This window comes from Mercenaria mercenaria, chromosome 10 (assembly GCF_021730395.1).
Source record: "Mercenaria mercenaria strain notata chromosome 10, MADL_Memer_1, whole genome shotgun sequence".
In the NCBI taxonomy this organism is placed as follows: Eukaryota; Metazoa; Mollusca; class Bivalvia; order Venerida; family Veneridae; genus Mercenaria; species Mercenaria mercenaria.
This window is the reverse complement of record NC_069370.1, coordinates 58,944,387-58,963,954: the sequence shown is the minus strand read 5'-3', so window position 1 is coordinate 58,963,954 and position 19,568 is coordinate 58,944,387. Positions and strand designations below refer to the sequence as shown.

Below are 19,568 nucleotides of genomic sequence, written 5' to 3'. Positions count from 1 at the left end.
TAATAAATTTCTCTGGTAGTTGTAAAAAACCGTCTTTTTATATTAACATTTGAGTAGGATTCTTTAAATATACTTTTGTAAGCCAAAAAAAAAAAAAAAACTTACTGCGCCCATTTAACATCTTGCCGTCAAGTAGTTGTTTCGGTTTGCAAGCGTAGACAACATCGATGAATACTTTTGTATCCCTTAAAAAGCATTCAGAAAGATCTGTCTCTTCTAATGTGTCCAAACGAGCAAGTTGCTTTCGTCCGGTTGCTGGTGGATCAAATATGCAGCATTTTATGTTTGGAAAAAACGCATGAATACATTTGCGAATTTCGTTATATTTCGGATCACCCTCTGGGTCTAAAGCTAGTACACTTTTGAGATAATCATCAGGTTCCATCTGGCAGAGATCATGGGAAAAGTCTCTCAAACATAATACAAATTTTGGAAGAAAGAAGCTAATGTCCGACGTCAAAGCATCCTTCTGTTTATCCTTGGATACAATCACTTTACTTCCGAAGCGTGTAATAAAACTGAAGAGAAAATATTTTTATTTAAACACACTCTATATTAAATCTAATCATCTCCGTGTGTGTAAATGAAAGTATACTTAAAGTATTACAAAATACGGATGAGTACATATCATCATACCCCGGTAAATATTTTGAATTGAATTGCACATCTTTGCCACTTTCCAAGAGGGAGTACTAATAGTTATTCTAAAACAACTATTTAAGTACTCACTTTAAATAAAACGGATATTCAAACTCACCTTTCTTGGTGGGATGATCAAAGCTGGTACTACATCAAGTAAATTATGTGTTCATATTCCATTGACATGTGACAAGTTTTTTGTTTCCTATGCTAATAGTCAAATGACAATGGAAGACTTAGTAAAATGGCTATGTTCTACACAACATAGTGGATGATAATGTTTTCTTCTATAAACTGACAGTTGTTAGACACAGGTCTTTTATTTCAGAAGAGGTTGACAAGCTCTGTGTGAAGAGTTAACACTAGCTTGAAGCAGGAAAACAATATCGCTTACATCACGATAGCAAATGCCATAAGGTAAAGGCTGAATTCTTTATTTTATATAAAATCAACTTACTTGATAACGTTTTTTCGACATTTTCTAGCTAATCAGATTTTCAGAGACTATTATTCCCAGAAAGATCTGTATCGCTTCTAAAGAACAAGAAAAAGGAACGTGAACGTTTATCTAAGAAACTTACAGTTCCATAAATACAACCCAATGAATTTACTCCTTTTTCGAGATATAAAATGCTTACGCCGCCATTTCTACCTAGCGTACCATAGTAACATGCCGATTTCGACAGAATGCCAAACATACAAACTTCGGGCGTTTTCGTTGTATCCTGAAAATATCTGTATGTCAAAATAACGTAGACAGTTAACCGATGACACGGTGGCGAACTGGTAAGGGCTCTGACTTCCGTGCACGTTACCACGGGTTCAAAATCACTACACATCATTTTTTAAATGTAATGTAATGTAATGTTATCGATATTACTTTTATCTTTACTTTATTTTATGTAATATATTTCATGAATTTTAGTTGTTTTCTCTTGTAGTATTTATTTTCTGGAAATGCTGGTAACAATTAATTTGTCTTTTTGTCTAAGATACTTTTAAAGATGTTTATTTGACATTTTCTTGAACGGTTAACTTGACTACAAGTATATTTCTTCAATAAATGAACCATGAAATCGAGATAAGTTTAATCAGATAATTGCACCAATTTCACTTCCTGTTAAGTTTGTAGATCAAATATGAAAAATGATCTGATTAGACGTAGGACTCGAACCCACAACTCCAGATTGACAGCTAAACTTTTTGTCACATCTAACTTTACATACGATATTACGTCAATTAAGAAATATATATGCAATCCCTATTTAGGTTCAAACATTGAAAATAAATTTAACAAATATATACAGAATATTCATGAGTGCCAGGTTAATACTTATGGTATACCTGTGAATTATTGGAAGAAATAAACACTATTTGTCTAAGTGAATTAATTTGTTTGTAAAATAGAGTTGAGGTTCAGATTCTTTGTTTAAATGATACCCATATATCATGGAGACTATTTTGGGAAAACATCCCGGTCTGATTATGATTTGCCCAGGCAACAAAATTGCGTGAAAGAGTTATTTTTCACTGGCTTCACTTTCCCAATTAGGACACTTTTTTGGATTAAATGTTGCCTTTCAGAATCAAAAATGAAGTAGATCTATAAAGCTAAATCATTATATAATTGAGGTACTCCTGCTATCACGTTATTAACAGAAAACTATATCAGATGCAATTTGAATGTAAAATTATCATTTTCAGACAATATATTAAACAAAAGGCTAAAAGGGCCTAAGTCGCTCGCCTTGGGAAGACCACGACTGTTGACATTGCTTCAGAGCAATTTAGGTGAACATCCACTAAGCAGTTCATTGAGAGTTATTTTAAGTTTTTTTTCTACTTTTGCTGTGGGGACCCTAAATGGGACCAAGTGCCACAACTTGCAAAATAATTGGCAGAGGACGATATAATGATGCTACAGACAAGATCTGACGAAGTTCCATTAAGCTTTTTATGAGAAGTTGTTTAAGAACTTTTTTAGCTCTAACGGCCCCTACTAGAGGCAGTATCCCAGCAAAATTTCATGGGAAGAAGTTGTTTACAGGTTTTCTATCTGTAGCCATAAAAGAAGCCGAATGACTCGTACCCCATTTGAAGAAATAGGGAGATGCTTTATAATGATGCTACAGACCAAGTATGACGAAAATCCATCAGGCAGTTCATGAGAAGAAGTTGTATATATTTCTTTTTTAGCTGTAATGATCGCTAAAAGGGGTCGAGTGCCCCCGCCTGAATGAAATTGGTAAAGGCCTATTATAATGATGCTACAGACAAGGTTTTATGAAGATCCATCAAGCGGTTAATAATAAGAAGCTTTGGTGGTTTCTAAAATGCTCAAGTTGAACAATTTTGAACAATTTCATTTGAGCAAACTTGATAGCTTTAGGTCTATGTAAGGATGCTACTGACCAATCTGGTGTAATTCTATCCAGTAGTTTCAGAGGAATAGATGTTTAAGTAAAACTGTTGACTCAGGACGACAGGCAATGGACGATGGACCATCGCTCACCTTGAACAAAGTTCAGATAAGCTAAAACGATCCTTGTTTCATTTGTGGTCTCATCAGTTATACAATGTGCTTTTTGTAATGCATTTGCTCACCAAATCAAGACAGTATTGCATAAAGGGATAAAAAACACACATTTTGTACTAGCTTAAAACGGCAGATTGCTTTTCAGTTTTTAGAATTTTGTAAAAATGTAATACGTATCTTTGCAAAGTTTTGCTCTGGTACAAATACCTCACAGTAAATTGTATTTCGTTATTGGCTACCTACTCTTTGAAAGTTGAAAAGGTGTGCAAATCATTTCGAAATATAAATGGGTATACTTTTATGTTAACGCAGATGTAACTCGTGAATATAACAAAATTATGCATTACAGATACCATAAAATGTACATTTACATTGTTGCGGTGTACTGGAAAAGATCTAAATTGTTTTTATGGATTTGTCAGAGAAAACAAAGTAAAGTGTTGAGATAAATCGTTCTGTAGACATTCACATCTGAAAAGTTGATATATTTCGGACTGAATTTTGGGCATTATAAAAATACTGTAACGACCTGTAACAACAGATACCGTGATATAATACGCTGATAGAAAACAATATATGAAATATGTTTAGTTCATACAGCCGCTTCTTAATTGACCTCACTGAAGTTTTATTTTTGTTTTTCTTTTAAAGTAAAAGTACGCATCTGGACAATTTCAATGATACTTTATTTATCAAAATCGATGAAACCATTGCTGAGCTATAGAGTATAGTGTATACAGTATAAAACATCCTCACCCACCTTTTTCGCGTATAGGCGTGTTCTGAATGTTTTGTGAAGTTTAAGAAAAGTTTCTCCCTTCGTGTAAAGTTCATTCAACGTCATTTATCAGTGTTTCGATTGCAAAATATACTATAAACCAAATTTAAACAATACAAGTTAATTACAATTAGCCTGCACTTAATGACTTTGAAATTTGTAAGTCGATATTATAGATGCACTCAGATATTCTCTATTCCGTGAGGGTACTTGCTGTGGCATCATCGTTTTTTTCGAAAGTAAGTAATAAAATAAAGGGTTGTTCTATTCTTTTATAACGTCCGCCCTTTAACGCCATCAGTGCTGTTAAATCATCAGTCATTACCATCAGATGAAATTAATAGGAACTACACTAATTTCCTAAGTGTTGTACCATTCTTGCTCTGAGTACTTCAATACCATCGGTGCAATAAATCCTTCAGTTTAGCAAAGTGTCTACACTACCGTATCGCCAGTGCTTATATACAGTCAGGGATTACACTAACTTCCAAAAGATAAGTGCTACAGTACAGCCAGTGGTACAAAACCTTAGATCAACAGATAACTGACACTAAGTCATACAATGATTTGTTACATGTATTTCAATTCTAATAACTGCCGATCAGTACTGATATAGTGCAACATTCGCCTTTTTCTTTATAATAATTGTTAGTTTACTAGCAACATCCTGAGTAGCGTTGGGCGGCAAATAAGGCTCTGTCGTGAAGACTGCTAACTAACTTTCTGTCTTGCTTACTGTCAGTACTACAATTGTCTCATCAGTATTTGCTGATTACACGAGTCATAAAAAACTAAGGACTTTGTAAATCTAATACACTTCGAGGTTTTCCATTGTCTGACCATTATTTGTTTTCTGTCCACTGATGAACGCAGACAGAGCTTCATTTGAGTCTTAAGAGATAAACAAGAAGGCCAATATGGCCTTTTGTCGCTCACCTGAGAAACAAACCGTAACAGTGTAAACATGTGTGACCTAGTGATTTCATGGAAACAAATACTCTGACGAATTTTCATTAAAATTGGAGCAAACATCTTGAGTGTAAACTAGCATTTTCTTTGATTTGACCTAGTGACCTAGTTTTTGACACCAGATGACCCATATTCAATTTTGACCTAGAATTCATCAAGCCTATCAGTTTGACCAAATTTCATAAAGATAATTGAAAAATACAGCCTCTATCGCATACACAAGGTTTTTTTCCATTTGACCTAGTGACCTAGTTTTTGACCACATATTACCCATATTCGAACTTGACCTAGATTTCATCTAGCAACCATTCTGACTAATATCTATGAGAATCCAGTGTAAAATGCAGCCACTATTGCATACACAAGGTCTTTCCTTGATTTGACCTAGTGACCTACTTTGATATCAGATGACCTGTATTCGACCTTGATCTAGATTTCATCAAGTCTATCATTCTGAACAAATTTTATGAATATCCTGTGTAAAATGAAGCCCCCATTGCGTACACAATGTTTTTCTTTAATTTAACTGGGTGACCTAGTTTTTGACACCAGATAACCCACATTCAAATTTGACCTAGATTTCATCAAGGCAACCATTCTGACTGAAATTCATGAAGATCAATTGAAAAATACAGCTTCTATCGCATACACAAGGTTTTTATTTGATTTGACCTACTGACCTAGTTTTTGAAACAAGATCAGCCATTTTCAAATATGGCCTAGATTTCATCAAGGTAATAATTCTGACAAAATTCCATGAAGATCAGTTGAAAAATACAGCCTCTATCGCATACACAAGGTTTTATTTTATTTCACCTAGTGACCTAGTTTTTGACCCCAGATAGCCATTTTCGAACTTTGCCTAGATATCATTAAGGTTATCACTCAGACCAAAATTCATGAAGATCAACTGAAAAATATAGCCTCTACCGCATACACAAGGGTTTTCTTTGATTTGACCTAGTGACCTTATTTTGGACCGCGGATGACCCATTTTCGAACTTGGCCTAAATTTCATCAAGGAAATCATTCTGACAAAATTCATGAAGATCAATTGAAAAATAAAGCCTCTATCGCATACACACGGTTTTTCTTTGATTTAACCTAGTGACCTAGTTTTTTTACCCAAGATGAGCCATTTTCGAACTTGGCCTAGATTTAATCAAGCTAAAAAACAATAACCTGCGTAACCTGATAATCCGAGAAGGGAGCTAGCTTATCATCAACTTACACTAACACACCAATGTTTTGTGCCTATAGTTGTTACTTCTGCTTGAATATCTAGTTACGTTTTAGATCATGATTAAAAGTTGTGTCACCAGCAAAGTATCACCTAGAGAGCATGCTTGTCGATTTATGTGTCCAACCATTAGTAATTGAAATGTAACAGTAGCAATCAAGACTCATAAACATTCTTATACTAAGGTGACGTACGGGAGGAATTCAGAAAATTCACCCTCAACAGATACGCACGTTTCCATCCGGGCTATCCATGATCTGAAAGCCTCTGAGTAGACTACCTTCGATCTACTATGTAGACACTGATATACTGTACTTCCAAAGCCGCTACTGGAATTGTTACGAATTCAAGCCCACAGGAAAGAGAAAAAATAACTGGCACTTCGTCGGGCGAATGTTGAGGGTACAGCAATTGCTTGACCTGCTGGTCCTGTAAATACTGCTGTACAATATTGCTCTTGTGTGCAGATGCATTGCCATGAATAAGGCAGATGACCCGTAAACCAGTTTGTGGGTGAAGTTTAACGTAATGTTTTCTAACTGATTTTAGAATTTAATCCCTGTAAAACTGTTCAGTAATAGATCTGCAGAACAATGCATTTGGAATTGAAGAAAACAACTGTGTAAAGAACCCGTTTGTAACTTTGAGTTCTTTTATGAGAACTAGTCGTTTTTTGTTCTTTTCCTAAGCCACTGTTTGTTATTGCACGTACCCGCCTTTGAGGTTCGAAATAACATACCTTTGTCTCGTCCACTGCGGGAAGTTCATAAAGGAGCCTCCGTAGCCAAGTGGTTAAGGTCGCTGACTTCGAATCACTTGCTCAACACCGATGTTGGTTCGAGCCTTACTTGGGGCGTTGAATATCACACGTGAGGATGCCGTTCGGCTTGCTTAAGAAAAGGTCGATGGTTCTTTTGTTTATTTGTTTGTTTTGGGTTTAACGCCGTTTTTCAACAGTATTTCAGTCATGTAACGGCGGGCAGTTAACCTAACCAGTGTTCCTTGATTCTGTTCTCCGCAAGTAACTGCCAACTTTCCTACATGAATTATCAGAGGTGGAGGACAAATGATTTCAGACACAATGTCTTTTATCAAATCGTCACGGAGAACATACGCCCCTACCCAGGTGCCTGTTGATGAAATGATACACGGAAGCGCACCTGGGTCTACCTCCACCATTAAAGCTGGAAAGATGCCATATCACCTATAATTGTGTCGATGTGACGTTAAACCCAACGTGAACAAGAAAAAGGTTCATCGAACCTCCTTTCATCTGCTTCTTTATATATGTTTAGAAGTTTTGGGCAAACTTGCAAACTTTGGACGACTTTTTTCTCTTCGGTCAATAGATGGGGTACCCACCCTGCACACATCTTCGATAATTTCAAGGGTTTAATCAGAATTTCATGATCACTTCACGATGAAAAGGCACTGATGCATTACTTGAGACACTGATTATCTGAATAGCTCGTCTCTTCAGCTACAATGGCTGAACTAGCAGCAATATTATGAGAGGACGCTGACGTCTTGGACTCTAGATGATTCTCATTTCTAAAATATCCTTACCTGACTATAAACAGTGGCTTTGGACAGGAAAGAATCACCGTAAACAGTTTTAAATTCTTGCAGACTTTGCTTCGCTGGTATATACAGAGAACAGCGCATTTTTTGTTTGTACGACCTAATTTCCTTCCTACCTAGAGCCTCCATGCTTTCAATAAAATAACACTCAGTGTATACGAGTGTGGTGTGTTAAAACGGTTGTGCCTCAGCTATAACAAAACCCATTGTGGTGAAACTTTCGTCGCACACGGCTATTGAACCCCCTAGAAGTCCAGTATAGTTAGTATCATGTTTTTTTCTGAATTCCCCTCGTGTAACGCTTTATGAAACTTTAGTCGCTGAAATCTTCAATGGATTAATATTTACTGTTTATATGTTTAAGCTTCAGACTTAAAACGCTGATGAATACGTGCCCTGATTCAATTTGTTTTTTCTCAAACATCATCTCAAGCTAGCCGTAATTATATAAATCGACATACTACGGACACATAACAAAGACATTCCATAGTAATCAATTAAAAACACAAGAGCTATAATAAAAGTTCGTAACAGTATTTACCAAAGTTTGTCTAGTGTATCCCTATTAAAAACCCCTTTCATATTGTAGACAAATGTGCTACATAGAAGAGCTGCTAGGCAAAGTATCTTGTTGTCATTGCTGTCGTCTTGCTGCAAAATTATAAAATAATGTTATTTCACTTATTTTAAACTTTTAATGTTAAAAAATATATTTCTAGTTAATTTGTCCAAATTTATAAAAAAAAAGTGTAAGAGTTTCTCATACGCTTTATCATAATTATTGACTAATGTTTATACCGTTAATAAAGCTCCTTGTATATTCGACGTCATTTAGAATATCATCTTTTTTTTTAAATCCATAATTAAAATCATACATTACAGAATGGAGTTCTCCAGAAAAGTAAGATTTCAGGGAAAAGTAAAAAATATTCTCACATATTTACGTATCGGGAATTTTGAAAATGCAAGTACCTTCAATGCATCTCCGATACCTTCAGTATCCAGTAAAACCATGACCTGGTCCTTATGGATAGGATGGTTTAAGCACCAAACCCATATTCCTTTTGTTTTTGAGTGTATTGTGTTTCCAAGTGGAAAACCTACAATTTACATATAACAAGTTAGGTGATGTGGCAAGTTTGTATAAATCTCCTGTTGGTTAAATGACAATGAAATGTTTGATCTATGTAAATCCTTGAACATATGTGATGTAGTTTATGTTTGGTCGCACTAATCGTCTTTCATGGTAAATGTTTGTGAAACTGTGTGTAAACAATAAAGACTTGAAGATACCTAAAAGTGTAATCGTGACCTTTGAGCAAGAGTCTCAAAAAGTCTAAGGTACATTACCTTGCTATAGAATATCAATCTATCGATAAAACGGTAGAGAAGAATAACCTGTTAATGTGGTCTTGACCTTTTAAAGTTGGAAAAGGGATCTGCACCTTAAACAACACAAGACGGTTTGAATGTTTTAATAATAATCTATGCATAAAAAGACATAGACTATAGAGTATGAAAAGAAATTTGAGCTAGCTCGTTACAAATATTTAACTATGCAGGATTTGTCACTCACAAGACTAAAACCATAGCTAAATGTGACCCCATCTATTGCCCGCTTTCATGAATTTCCAATGTGTCTGATGTCTGTTACTGAGGTTGCCTTTCTGAGTATCTTTATCAGCTTTAGAGACACAATCACTTGTAACGGACGCAATAGTTAGATCCTACTTATCATGAACAGACTCAGTCAAACCCATTCTGCTTTTATGTTGCTTGGTTGCGTTCTAACCTTCAAAAGGATCTTTTCACAGATTTTATTTACTTTCTCAGTCACAGACTAACACAATTTTACGTCATTACGAATAGATGTGGCATCGGAAATAGTGGCAGTACAGTGACCGTGGTAATCTCGACTTGAATGACTTTGTTTCTCAGAACAGATGTCATTGTACATAGTTTGTTTCCAACATGGAGACCTATAATTTTTATTTTTTATTTAGTGTTGTTTTCAAACATTGTTGTCGCAAGAAACGTACCAGCCTGAAAAGGGGTGTTCTCGCTGTTAAAGAAGGGATTGCTGTAGCATGAATCTTCTTCTACACAAACCAATTATGGGGTTTTAGAGCCACAAAGTTTATTGTCAGCTTTTATTTCATGCATACCAGCTTTGTTAAGTTCAGTGATGGCTGCTCCAGCTCTGTTACTTTTTCATAGAGTTTGTGAAATTTGCTAACAAAACAGCAGTTTGTACATTTCAGACGTTCATGCCAGCTGAGATGAGATGTCTATCAGTAATACTCTTATGCATGACTGATTTCTTTACGTATGACTTTTATCTCAGTGTTAGTGTTAAACATTTAACTGACTTTAAGTGGCCTGTACAGTTTATTTACAAGCATACCGGGTATCATATCAGATGACTGATCAGGCTGTGTGTACTCTTCAGTCAATGTTAAACTGCTAGTCACACAGCGAAGTGGAATAACATTTGTCTAAATGTTGTCGACATTTTTAAAAGTGAGTACGTTAGTTTTCTGTGAAACACGGTGAACAAATTTATGTCCCCTTGGGCAAATGAACAGGCTTTCATTCGACCGGAACTGGCAATGTAGCCATGATTAGTGTCTGTATTTTCCTTGTGATTGTTTTAAAATCCACATTTCTTGACAACTTTCGGACGTGCGGACAGGGCCGTCATTTTTCTGTAAGAGGTTGCACTGTAAGTTACACCAAATGTTACACCAACTTACACTTTTTGCAGCACTCACTAATGAGTTGAACATAACTGGTTTGGTGTAACTACCATGGCCTTAAATTTTGTGAAAAAAATTAATATAGTTTGCAAACATTTGAGAGGTGAACTGTTTGTTGGCTTTCACATTTTCTTTTCATTTTAAAGCCAATTAACTTAATTGGTGACATTGTATGAAGAGAAAAAGGTTTGTTGCTATATCGGTTTTGCAGTACATATAGGTATTTTGTCAGGTTGTTTGATTAAAAGACTTTTAAAGACACGAAAAAGGCAAACGGCGACAGTGCAAAATTATTAATACTAATATCCATCATTGCGACCTTTGACATTTTATATTTCGTAAAATAAATGGCGTGCCGTTACGAGAAGGTCGTCACAACGGCCAGCACCGGAAAAAAGCATAATCTATTGACACAGCTCATAATGACTATAAATGTTATGTTTTTATCATGTTTCTATAAGATGTATGTTTAGAGGAATTAATGCAACATTTGGTTATTATTGAAATATTCCCTGAAAATCGCATCCTCTAAAGAAAACTAACAGTGATCTTACCTGTTTGTGATTTAGCCAGTCTATTCATCAAGAATGATTTACCAGTTCTGGCTGGACCAGTAATGGCAATAACGTTGACGACTTCTTCGATCTGTGATAGCTGCTCGTTGACTGACTTGTCAATGAACAATCCATTTCCGTCATTTCGAATAAGACAGTGTGGTGTGTCAAACACTGGCAAGGATTTTCTGTAAAACAAAATATTTCAAATGAGCATGTACAAACCAAACACTGCTACAATTGAGATTTATTTACACTGTCCTGTAAAGTTGGATTTGCCTTAAGTAAGGTTTTGTGTTCATGCAGTTATTTTGCCAAGTATGTTCCTTTATGTGTTTTTGCCCCCAACCCCATGTCTGCTGTTTTTTGTTTTGTTTTACTAACATAAGTTTATTATAGTCTCACTTTGCATGATTGAACACATGAACACAGTTACATTTATACTGCTGGCAAAGCTAATGTTACAATTTGTGAGAAAGCATTCTATATTTGGGTGATAGCTTTCAGTATCTTGTAACTGATAAATGGTCCGTGGGCCAAGGCCAAAAAATTTGAAAGTCGTAACCCAGAAATTAGGCAAAGGTTGAGCTACACCATGATGTTATACTATCATTCAGGAAACTTTTAAGGGTGGATGTCGGTCTGAGCGACATGTCAGTAAAATTTAATGGCGATTTTAAAAACGTTGGTGTCTAATAAATACGATTTAGCATTGCATAGGGATATCGCCGATTTGAATGGTAAAAGAGACATTTATGCGGCATTTCTTATAACAAATCTTATCTTTTAATGTCTGAAATAATCAATAATTCACTTTTGTTGTCAAAGAATGCTACGATATGTATTATATACTGAATAAAATGTAAAAAGTAGGGGTTGATGTACCCCACCCACCACATTAGTACATATATTTATGCGGGAAATCTTTAGAACTTTTAATCCTTTATAAAGGAACAGAATCCTAATGTTTGCAGTAATGAAAACGAAATGAATGAATAATTAACTAAAATTTCAGACACCTTTACACTTTAATATCAGTTGGCTAAACCTATGGTTTATGTTTTATTTCTGGGCGAATTGCATACTGACAGACCTATTCTTTGCTAGTGCAGTAAAAATGATGAAAGTATTGCAAAAACTAAAACGACCGCAAACGTTTTATGGAAGTTCCCTATGGAGAGCATCAAAATGGAAGCAGATCCAGCAAGTCTTTATTCAAGATGACAGCTATTTCAGATTAATCCAAAATTATTATACATATGAGTTAATGCAACAAAAGTTTTTATATTTTGATGACTTTAGTTCTCTTCTAGCTTAGGTCTTCTTAGTAGTCATTTTGTACGTAGTTATTAAATCACCCAAAATTTGTGTTTGTTAAACTACCAACAAATTAGGTTATTTAGTTACGCAGACTATACAAATTTAGACGGCCACCACTTTCCAAATTTCCAAATAACTGCTTTAAATTTGATCACACATGCACATATGAAAGAGGCGTAGCTCTTTAAAAGTCAAAACTATAACCTGAATCACCTGATATTGATTGAAACATGTTACAGAGGATTTTACCGCTCACAAAATGACCACCTGAAATCGGCTACATGTACAAATATTGATGAGCTACTACTGTTTAGATATTCAGTATTATAAAACAAACCAAATAAGTTTCCAAGGATTGAAGTTTGGTTATCCAGATCAATCTAATAAAGATACTGTCCTGTCATTTTCAAACTGGTCGCCAAAAGTAAGTTTGCAAACATACATATGGATAAGATTTAAGTAATCATTGCTGTAATAGAAGTTAAAATAATTTCAATTGAAAACTACGTTACCAATATGAACTACTTCTATTGTTTTAATCAAGATGGCGCCATTTTCAAAATGCGTACCATAAAAGACATAACAGTAATATGATTTGAATACTGCTTTTATTTCTTATAACTCTAAACATGTTACTCTCAATTTTCATTCAAAGGATTTTGAATGTAGTTAAAATGTAATATTAATTTGTACCAGAATGGCTGCCTGATAGATGTTACATATACAGTGTATCCTAGTGGAATAATGAGATATGGAGAATGGAACATATCATGAAATTGTCACTTTCTTCTGAGGTAGTGAAAAAGATCATTGTACAAACACTTATGTCTTTTTAAACATTTTAAAGGATTTATAATGTTCAATTGAAAACTACGTTACCAATATGAACTACTTCTATTGTTTTAATCAAGATGGCGCCATTTTCAAAATGCGTACCATAAAAGACATAATAGTAATATGATTTAAATACTGCTTTTATTTCTTTTAAAACTAAACATGTTACTCTCAATTTTCATTCAAAGGATTTTGAATGTAGCTAAAATGTAATATTAATTTGTATCAGAATGGCTGCCTGATAGATGTTACATATACAGTGTATCCTAGAAATGAGCATATACAGTTCTAAACCTATCAAAGCAATTTAAAATGCATATATATTGATGTACCTTTAGGTTGTGCTTGAAAGTTTTATCTGTTTTGTTTGAAATAGAAATAGTCAGATATATCATACATCATTCAACAAAATCCTTTCAATGCGTATTCCTCTGAAATAGTGCCAAACTGTTATGAATATATCTGTAGTCATGCATTTGCTTGACATAATGAGCAGGTAGTACAGAGCTTCGCAGCTATAAATTGAGCAAGTCCTGGAATCAAAAAGTCGTGTATCGTATCTGGTTTTTTTATTTGGTTGTATGAGCAATAATTATTGGTATTGTTGTAATTAATATTTAAAGTAACGTATGTTTCAATCCATTTTAGGATATAGCTTAATGATTTTACTACGGAATAAAGCATTTAACTAAAAAGAGTTTTTACAGATATGTCATGAAGATATCAAATTACCACTGGCGTTTTCCAAGCAAATAGTACAGACTCTGTAAGTATGTACATATGCATTTATACGTGTATGATGAACTTATTCTGATACTGATACCGAAAAGTGACTTCCACGCAACCTCTCATATCAAAATTTAGAGTATATTTCTGTCATATGGTGTACATAGGTGTTATAATGTGTCCTCTTGTGTAGTTCTGAAACATACGTTACCGAAATTAGATTAAGGTAGTTACTAGACTTAATGGTTAAAACACAGTTACATACCAAGGTAATCTAAATGTAACAGTTGAAATACACCAGTTTTTGAACGAACTAGTTTCTTTGTATTTGTTAATAGTTTTGAAAATAGAATATTGAATTTTAGTAAGAACGCAGAACTGACAATAATGATACCACAATCAGGATATGAACAAGGAGTCTTATCTATGTTTCCGTTAAGGGAATGTAATATGAATTCGTAGTTCAGTAATTCCGTCCCACATTTTAAGTGATATTTGAAAATCATCGTGGTCAGAAACAGAACTATTTTAAAAAGCATGTTTTACAAAAAGTGTCATTTGTTTCACTACATGTACCCATGTTGTACTGTATATGTATGATGCTCCATAAGTTCAAAATGTGCCGTGTTTATTTACTTCAGGAATTATATCAGCAACTTTGAACACATAATGCATATAAACCGATAATTTCAGTGATGAATACAATCTTACCTTCCGTGAATATCAAAACAACGCATTAAAATATAAAATCCTCTGTCTTGAAACCGCCCAAGTCCATCGAAACCCCAAAACTATAATAGCTTTAATGTTACTTAATGTAGCTTTAATATTACTTATGTTCTGTGTAATCTTGGTAACGTATGTTTCATAATATATTATTCCTTTCATCTTTGTAATGCTGTAAAAACTGACTGAGTTGGTGCTTTGCGATGCCAGTAAGCATGATTTATGTATTAGCCTAGAATAATTATATACGAAATATAAAATTGAATAGGTGACCTTTAAAACCTAGGTAGGAGAGGTGGTCTAGTGGATAAGGTGCCGGCCGCTCAACCAGTGGTTCTGGTTTCGAGCCTCACTAGGATCACGACCATGACCTCTCATATGGCACCAGTATTTGTTTCTCCAGGAAGCGGACTCAAAGAGTGGTTTCAAAAGGCTTGAAGCTTTCATTACAATCGAGCTATAACAAATAAGTATAAACTAAAACCTAGGTAACGTACATTTGATTCTTAGATACCCTCACGTCCTGTATTTATTTTGAATGAAAGACAAAAATATTCAGACTGCGTACAAACTGTAACCAAGTCTATTGTTAATTATCAATATGCTATCTTTTGAAGCAGAATCCATAAAATGCTATTAAATCTATGCTATCTTTTCAGTGATGCTGAAAGAGGCACTGTTGTTTTACTGTAGTTTGTCGACATCCTATAATTGAGAATAGTTACAGGGTTAAGTCCAACAAAATTATAACGGTCATGTGTGCATAGTTTATTTTAATTAAAAGCATACAAATGCAATTGCTGGAGTATTTTCAATGTTGCTAATTCTTCAAGGTGGAAAATTTGAGTGGCGGCTGTTACGTATGTTACATTTTAAAGTATCTTTATCAAATAAAGGTTAAAATTATACATGTAAGCTTACTTTGACATTTAAAATAGAAGAAAATTATTGGTACCCAAAACCTTTCTGAATGAAACACAAATAGGCTTGATTTATTGAGAAACAGCATGTGATTTATATGTATTACATTTGCATGCACGTTGTCTATAACCTAAAGTGATTGCAATATTTCATATTTTCTCATGAAAATATATAAAATTGTGAATCTTAACACAATTATTTGATGAGTCTTATTAAAAAATATAGTAATTTTGATAATTTTATGAGTTATTTAAAATGGCAAAAAATGTAGCTCGGGTGGGTGGGGTATTTTGACCCCTAAATTTTGGTAGAAATCGTCAAAATTTGGAAAACTTTGTTACAGTGAAGCTTTAATTGATTTAGAACAGTTACATAAGCAAAACTCTAATATCTGAAAGTCAGTATTGAAACAGTCTATTAAGAATTCGTGTGTAGCCAACAATACTTTCAAAGAGAGAGAATTCCGCATTTTTTATACACAAGGTTTACTAAAATGTGTATAATTTTTATTTGACATACGGTAGAAAGCGACATCCGGTCTTAAACAATCCCGGAATGAATGTATTAATGGCTGAAGTGGATGAACCTTTGCCTGATTTCTTGGTTACGAAATCGAAAAACTAGAGGACTTTCAGAAACTGGCCCACAGACCAAAAGAAGGGTTTGTTTTCATGTTTTCAGGGCTTTTTTCTAGACTGTTTTCTTGGCTGATCGGGATGGGTTGTTGGGGGTGGGGGGTGGGGTGCGGGGAGGAGTGTTGAGGTAAAGAAGTCGCAAATATGTAAGAGAAAGAAAACTTATAATGTCGAAATAATTGCTGTATATATTCATTATAATATGAATTTAGTGTAGATCAAAAATGTAATTGGAGTTATGATTTGTGTTGTGTATATCTACAAACTTATTAGGGGAGTCCTCCCTGCAACTAAAGGAGAGAAATTTTACTTACACTGGTGGCAGCACATTTTAAAGACATTGGTGATGTGCTTTTTTGTTGACTTACATAGATTTCTGGCAAGCGAAAAACTGAACTTAAAATATGCTAGAGTTGCGGAGTGTTATTAACAAAATCAGACCTAAGAAGCAACCTGAGAGGAACTCTAATGCAGTTTCTGTAAATAGTGACAATAATGTTGATCAATGACTTATCAATGAACTTGAGTAGTTCAAAAAGCTGCGGATTTCCGAGCAAGAAATTCTGTGCAAGCAATTTGTTTAATTAGTCCGTTCATTAGAGGGATAATTAGGTCAAGAACTACTAAGAGAAAATTAATGAGATAAACATAGAAAAAGAGAGAAAACTAAAAGACTGTCAATCAGTAGAAATGGTGTTCATTCTGAGCACACAACAAATATTCGGCATCGTCATTTTGATGTACCTTTACCGCGGCAGCTTCTCTTCGATGGGTAAAAGTCATGGAAAAGCTTCATTTATCCATTTTAGTCCAGTCCCTGTGGTGGGGGGGTGGGGGGGTGGCGGGGGGGGAGGGTGATGGTGTCGCATCATGGTGCGGTCCGACAAAATCCAAGATGGGCGCCAAAAATTAAAAACTTCCCTTTTTAATTTGATGTGGCTATTTTTAGTGTATTTAATATCTAACTTTTGATTTTGTTCTTGATAATTATTTAAAACACGTGTCTAAATACAAACATACCCTCTTTTTCATAATAATTTCAGCAATTTCGAACATTTCGGATTTTCAGTGAGAAAAAATAGCTAAAAATAGCTTTTTTTTTCAAAATATTCTTTTCCGTGTCTTAAAGATTTTTAGTTTATCGGCAAAACATCCATAAATGTTTGTTATGCTATGGAAACACTCACATAGAAACAAATATAAGCTTATTAACAATTTCTGGATGGATATTTGTAACATGCACAGCTCTGAAAGTGGGTGGGGTAAATCAACCCCTGAAATCAGCAAATTTGGAATTCACATAAATCGAATGATTTTCATTCAAATTTCATTTTTACTGTGCCAAATATTAAATATCTGCTACCTATGGAATACATATACTTATAATTGGTACCTGTAAACATCATAAATAGTAAAATTTTGAGTGGGTGGGGTAAATTTATGATAATTTTGATCATTTTCTTTAGATCATATATTTGACCAGTTTCCTTAATTTCTTTTATCATGAGCGCTTTAAACTGATTCCAGTTATTGATAAGTTGAACATGCAAGGTTAAAGAAGATCAAAAAGTGACGCTATTGTAGCACTGTACAGTACAAAAAGTGTAAGATGGCCGTCAAAACTGAGAAAAAATCTAATAATTATCTTAATTTGTTATATAACTCTGATTTGAATTTTGACAGAGTAATGCCCCTTTTAACTTAGAATTGTTTGGTTAAAGTTTTTGATAAAGTCAAATATTTCTGTTACTTTCAAAGCTTTTAACTTGAAACTTAAAGTAGTTATTCACTATCAAAGTCATCACCAGGAGAAGCAATGCCCATAACTCTGACAGAGTTATGCCCCTTTCTAACTTAGATTTTAAAAAAAGTTTTATAAAGATTTTTACTGGCAAAGCTCTATTTCAGAGTCAAGCACTGAGAAAAGTCGAGCGTGCTGTTTTACGGACAGTTCTTGTTTACCTGACTGTTTTTATCACAGTTTAACACATACAAAAGGTAGTGCAATAATTAAACTCTATGTACACTCTAAGACACCGTTTGGAAAAGTTCACGACACACTTTGACATAACACTACAGCTGTTTGGCATATACGACACTGTTTGACATGGCTTTTCTCGTTTGGGGCAAACCCTTTACTTTATCTGATGTCTCTAAATTGCTTTTTGTACTTTTAGCATGTGTAAATGTTGAGTTCTGCTCAACCCGGGGCTAGAGGACGTGGACGGTAGCATGCATTTCCACTACCGTCCATGAACAGGCTCAATCAAACCGAGCCTGCAACATTTTCGTTTTTGTCGTGTTGGGCGACCTGTGAAGTTTCGACTTTTCTCTATTTTAACATAGTTTTTTTCGCCCACAAAAACTTCTTGAAAATCATTCTTACATTACAGATAATATACAGCTATACTACAAGTTTTCAGGTGGACAATTTAGGCCCTTCCTGAATAAATGTGTTTTCACAACTTTATCTGCAAACTTATTCAGTCAGTCTCTTTTTGGAATAATTTTAAGAAAATAGATGAATAACTGTCTTACACTGAAGAAACAAAATGTGATCGAAATTGAACTAAATGTACTGATTTATTTATATATATCCACATTTATTCAAAAAAATGTTAAGACATTTAACACATTGTCTTTGCCTAATATATTTGCACTGTCTCATTGAAACTAAATTCTTGTATATCCCATATTTTTCATGCAAATCATGTATAATTACTGATCATTGAAATACAAAAGAATACAGTTATTTTGTGGTGCCTCTTTAAAAACCATTTGTTAAAGAAAACAACTTTTTTTAAATATTCTTTAGGCCTCACCAATTTAAAAAGTTGTTCATCGGATTCGCCGCTCGTATATTTTCAGAATTTTTTTTTTTTTTTGTTTTTGGCTTGCGCTCGCCCCATTGAAAAAAATCAAGCCAAAATTTTTTTATGCGCTACTTTTTACGGACGTAAAAGTGTATAAATACTTATAAATTCCAGTCTCAGATTGTTCTCAAATGGATTTTAATCAAAATAAATACATACTACGCACACATCGTCTATAATATATCATAACACTTATATTTAGTTACGTTTAAGTTATTTCCCCTTTATGCAGTTACGCCATTTTCTTCAAATGTTTACCAAGTTACATGCTACAAAAATCGTTTTATTTCATTTAAACTGGATGAAGAAAAACATATTACATGTAATTTATTTGATAGCATCAATCTATATAGTAAGGGTAAATACTTATTGATGCATGTCACTTATCTGTTTTCTGTTTTTCCTGTCCAAATGATCAGTATTTGCATACGAAAGTTGGTGGGGTAAGGAATTTACTTTATGAGTTGTTTTCAGACCAGT

The 19,568-nt window shown here is 34.2% G+C and overlaps 1 protein-coding gene across 1 annotated transcript in view; it reads right to left on the bottom strand.

Moving 5' to 3' along the window:
* Positions 1–19,568, bottom strand: part of LOC123561429 (guanylate-binding protein 1-like) — a 73,949-nt gene that overhangs the window by 37,592 nt on the left and 16,789 nt on the right. Inside the window, exons 3-6 of the mRNA XM_045353795.2 lie at positions 11,054–11,241; positions 8,716–8,843; positions 8,285–8,394; positions 106–518 (exon numbers count right to left, since the gene is read on the bottom strand). Coding sequence (XP_045209730.1) covers positions 106–518; positions 8,285–8,394; positions 8,716–8,843; positions 11,054–11,241 — 839 coding nt within the window. The remainder of the gene's footprint in view (positions 1–105; positions 519–8,284; positions 8,395–8,715; positions 8,844–11,053; positions 11,242–19,568) is intronic.